Genomic DNA, 4,962 nt, shown 5'->3' on the forward strand with positions numbered 1-4,962 from the left:
ATATCTTAGAGCTACCAAGTGAGGCTACATGGGGGTGGTCAGGCTCAGATACACCTGAAGTCATTCTCTGATTCAGTCTGACTGACTAACGAGAGGATGCAGGGGACAATTGACTGACTGGTTTTAAATGTAGGCAGAGCACTGGAGTCGGAATAGGAAAAATTAGATGTGGTAGTGTGTATCAATCTTTCACTGTTAATCATCTGGACCATCTATTTGTGAGCTTTTGCGAGCAATGGCCTTTGATTTAATAAAGCCTAGTTGCTTTGCATATTGTTTATTTACAACCTAGGGGCTAAAAAACAGCTGATGTTTCGGTGACAGTCTGTCACCTTCTTCCGGGCAATACTGACTGTTTCGAATTTGCACTGGTACTAGATGTTGCTGGTACAGTGTCAAGAATGCACATTCAAAGGAAATTTCCACCTCTACAATTTCATTCTTCTATTGCAGATTCTATATATTGGTCCCACTTGCCAATAGAGCTAGGTGCAGAGGCTAGGTCTGCTGTGATTTCATTTGATGACCTACCGGACAAGAGGGCCACCTACACCTTCCGTGTGATCGCCAGGAACTCCAGAAGCTGTGGCCTACCCAGTCAGGAGTCCGACTTTCTCCCCAACAGCTACCTTAGTAAGTATCATCACTTATGGCCAATCTATAAACCAGCCTTTACCTCTTCAGGTATGCAGTTGATATTAAGTATGGATTATATGAACTTCAGTAACTTTCAAATTAGCTGGGGAAGATGCATATAAGGTGAAAGATTTTATGTATGTATTCTATGGTCCTGGTTATTCCTATACAATGTGAGTTAATCAGACTGAGAGACAAAACAGGACCTGTCTTTTCAGGATAGCTAGGACAAGTTGACAGAGCAGATTTGCATATATTTTATGGTTTGTGATGTCCTGTGTGGTTAGCATTTTTAATCCTCACCAAGGCCCCTGAAAATGGTATGTTGCCATAGCAATGACATGTTCCCCATGGAGCTACAAATCTTTTAGTAACATGGAAGTTGCAAGAGATTAGAACTGTATTAACCAAGAACAATGCCCTTGTTATGTCGGCATAAAAGACAGCGATCTTTTCATATGTAATGTATAACAGAGTCTTGTTTTATTCGTATGATTCACTCAATGGTGAAAATCACCATTCACATTCCTATATAAACTATATCCTAGTAAGGTAGCTTAACATAGATTTTTGACTATTCTCAGTGTCACAACACTTGTATAGAAGTAATAGGACGTAAATCTCATCAAGCAGAAATGAAAAATACACTCACTCCAGAATGGAGTCCTTAAAATGTGTGTGTCTCTCTGTTCTATTCCAGGCTCCTATGCAGCAGACCCCACCCGCCAGTACTGGTTCCTCATCATCATCGCTCTGGTCTTCCTCATCCTTTTAGTAGTGTTAATAGCAGTACTATGTATGAGGGGTTCCAGTGAGCGATACAAACGTAAGGCAACAGGTTTGGGACATTTTCGTGTGTTTTTGTTCTATCCCTTCCCACTGCCTCTCCCACTTTTGCTTCAAACTAAACACTGCCGCAGTAAAAAGGTAGCAGTATTATTTTTTTTTTCATCTATTTGCCTAAGCTTGTTTTGCAAGCATTTAACTTAAGTTTAACCAACAACTTAAGCCAGGTAGTGTTCTTTTGTTTGATTAGGAGTGTAAGCTTGATTTAATTTGGTGTGGTTTGCTGGAATTTGTTTTAACTAACCTAGCATTAGGAAAAGTGAGCAAAGATACTCTCTCCAATTGCAACCCACCCATGCAAACCTTCCAATTTTTTTAAGGTTTTATACAGTATTGTTGTTTATCCCATACTGTGTGTGTAAAGGGTACCATTCTCTTGGTGGAGAAGTTAGGCATTTTCAGTTGTAGCTGAAGAGTTAGGCAGAGATTGATATGTTGCATAGCTAGGTAGGTGGTGGTTAGGCAGAAGTGACTTGTAACTGGTGTAGTTAGGCAGAACCTGTCAACCACCTTGTATGGTAATTTGTGGGTTGATAAGCTGGAGGCTTAACTCCAAGTTCCAGTCTTGTAACTCAAGTCTGGTTTATTTCCAATGCATGCTGAGGAAATTAAAGTATACACAATACTTCTTAGCATGTAAGGAATTCTTTTTCTTCTCACTTTCAGTTAAAAAGTCAGAAACTGAGGAACAGCTCAGCAGCACCATGGCCATGGATGATGGAGGGTTCGCAACGTTCGAACTGAACCACAGGCGAAATGGAGATGTCCACGGCCACAAACACTCTCTCACCAGGAAAAACATTTATGCAAAGTAAGAACAACTCCCCGCAGTACTGTAAACAATCTGTGACTGCTTGTAAGTGTTGGGCACGTATGGAATGACGCATGTTCCTGTGGTTACAGAACCTTTAATTAGGTCCTGTTGCTAAAATTGTACCTTTGATTATTGATCTTACACTTTGTAGGGCATCTGTGAGTTTTCATGTCTAGAAGATGGTAAGTTCACCAGCGGCAAGGTTCAGTTCCACCACAAGTATCACCTCAATGTGGGGTTGTTTGGCAAATAGCACAGGTCAACAATAGGTCTAGTTACCCCTCCACATTTGAGTGGAAGGACAATGTATGGTGAATTTACAAATTAAACCTTGATGTGCATGAATGAGTGAGGGAGAGTTACAATGGGCGTAGGGTTTGGTGACAAATGTCAGGTGTGAGGTGATCTCCCACAGAAGGCAGCGTGAGCTGATAGACATGGCTGCTGCTTGGATCAAGCCCAAATTCCTGCATATCACGCATGCTTCATGCATGAGACAATGTCAGACTCACCAAGACTAAGATCTGTAGCAAGTGGCATAAGGAAATTTCTAAGTCAATCTTAGCGTTTGAAGTTGCTTCCTTGATCCCATACTATGCCTCAATTTATCTGATGGCTCCCATAATGGAGGGAACCAACTGATGCAGGGTACAAAAACATACACATGACCAGAATGATGATTTCTGTGACATAGAAATCAGTACGGACTTGAAAATTGAAACAGCAAATTTTGTAGAGTCCCGCAGGTACATGCGTCATCGTTTAGATATTGTGTAGGAGTCTGTTGTTTGCAGTTTATAAGATAGATCTTAGTAATTTTATGTCTAGAACTACACTGAGCTACAAAGTACTGTTGTACTTCAGGCATCTTTTCAACCCTCTGATCTACATCAAGTGTGTTTACCAAATTCCTGTGCTGAGGTGTATATACCTTGACCTGCAAAGTCGTCAAGGTAAAATACTCCAGGCAAATCTGAGAAGAGACAGTTCAGATCAAGAATTTTTGTCAGTCTATGTTCTGGTGAAATGACATAACCACACCCGTACTTGCCTACTTTGTTGACATTTATCAGATTTTTGAGCATGCAGGCTTCTGTTAAAACAGCCATGACGGCTGAATTTTGTAAATATTTATAGCAGTGTTGTATATTGTACCATTTCCTGGGATGGGAGGTAGTCTGACTCTGTGGTGTTGTGTGCAGGTCGCCCCCTCGGCCCAGCCCAGGCAGCATTGTGTACTCTGATGAGGAGAGTACCACTAAATATGACATGGAGCCAACAGGCGAGAGCAGCAGCCTGACTGAGAAGCCGTCAGACCTCGGTGACTCCACCTCGGAGGTACGTGTGTGTTATCTGATGATAATTTCTCAGGAATGTCTGAGCAGGCACTGTGATAGGTTATTTCACTCCCCTGCCTACAAAGAATCTCACCCAGCAATCCTTGGGAATATCCTTCATGGCAAGACCTGCTGAGCAAAGCTTTCTGTCTGTCAATTACTAGGGTTAAGGAGAGGTAGCATGTTTTCTCATGGTCAAACTCATGTTTTACATGTTCTCTTATCTTGATTGATAGGAAGGAAGGAAATAATGATTGGAATTATAAATCTTAACTTTCTCCTCCTCCAAACATTCCCAGGTGAGTGAAAGTGATTATGAGAGCTACACCCGAGAAGATCCACACTCATTTGTCAATCACTATGCAAGCGACCCCATGTATCAATCCTGGAAGAGGCAGAACAATATCGGGACCAAGGCATACAGCTACACAGACAGTGAGCCGGAGATGCCGCATGTCTACACCAACCCTCAAGCTTTAGCCAACGGCATGGCAGCAGGGTCAAGGGCACCCCTCCCCGGCTTCTCATCTTTTGTATGACGACTGTTCCTCTTGCAATAAACAAGATATATATTTTTGTACAAAACTGAATTCTGTGGATCTGGAATGTAGATTTTATTACGGATGATTGTTGGTGGGAAACCTTAAATTGCTTAAATATTGTTATTATTTAAGAGAAGGTGCTACTGTATATGGGTGTTGTGCACTGGAGACCAAGTGTTGTATATAAAGCAGAAGACAATTTGTTTGTTGTTTGTGTTGCTGCTAGGTTATTGTAGTGGAGGCTTGTCTCTGTTAGAAGGGCTGATATTAGATAGCATCCTGAAATGGGTCAGATTTTCAGTTTTGGCAGAGGACAATGATACGTTCATAGATCCTAGTCATTGTGAAAACACACGGGCTCCAGAGGCTTGTCTCTGATGAAAGATGACCTCTTACTTAAAATAACAGCAAACTACAATGTATGTCAGCTCTCTTCACTCCGCACTACATTGTTAGATACTTAGCATGTTGTTCACAATGTTTGTACTTTCACCACAACTCACCCATTATGTAGTTTGAATGGCAACTCAAGACCTGCCTAACTTTTGGATTAGACTATTTTAAGGAGCAGTTTGTGCTTGTTCTGAGTCCCCAGAAATCAATGTGAATTCTAATGTTAAAGTGTTCCTTACATATTGTAAGTCTCAGGTTAGCAGATGAATGCCATCATTTATAGGAACAATTTCCATTGGGAACTTTGTACTTTTTTAATTCCCTGTTACATTTGTAAAATTACATTAAGTGCCTGATATTTGTACATTTGTATAAATGTGGGAAGAGCTAGAAC

The 4,962-nt window shown here is 41.1% G+C and overlaps 1 protein-coding gene across 6 annotated transcripts in view; it reads left to right on the top strand.

Moving 5' to 3' along the window:
* Nucleotides 1-4,962, top strand: part of LOC118428942 (protein sidekick-2-like) — a 52,516-nt gene extending 47,554 nt beyond the window's left edge. For 5 of the 6 annotated variants that reach the window (XM_035839237.1, XM_035839243.1, XM_035839241.1 and 2 more), the window contains 5 exons: nucleotides 454-633; nucleotides 1,337-1,474; nucleotides 2,149-2,293; nucleotides 3,499-3,634; nucleotides 3,933-4,962. In XM_035839237.1, the coding sequence (XP_035695130.1) occupies nucleotides 454-633; nucleotides 1,337-1,474; nucleotides 2,149-2,293; nucleotides 3,499-3,634; nucleotides 3,933-4,172 (839 nt within the window). In that variant the 3' untranslated portion in view covers nucleotides 4,173-4,962. The remainder of the gene's footprint in view (nucleotides 1-453; nucleotides 634-1,336; nucleotides 1,475-2,148; nucleotides 2,294-3,498; nucleotides 3,635-3,932) is intronic. The other variant, XM_035839240.1, reaches the window with a different exon arrangement.

Source organism: Branchiostoma floridae, chromosome 13 (assembly GCF_000003815.2).
Source record: "Branchiostoma floridae strain S238N-H82 chromosome 13, Bfl_VNyyK, whole genome shotgun sequence".
Taxonomy (NCBI): Eukaryota; Metazoa; Chordata; class Leptocardii; order Amphioxiformes; family Branchiostomatidae; genus Branchiostoma; species Branchiostoma floridae.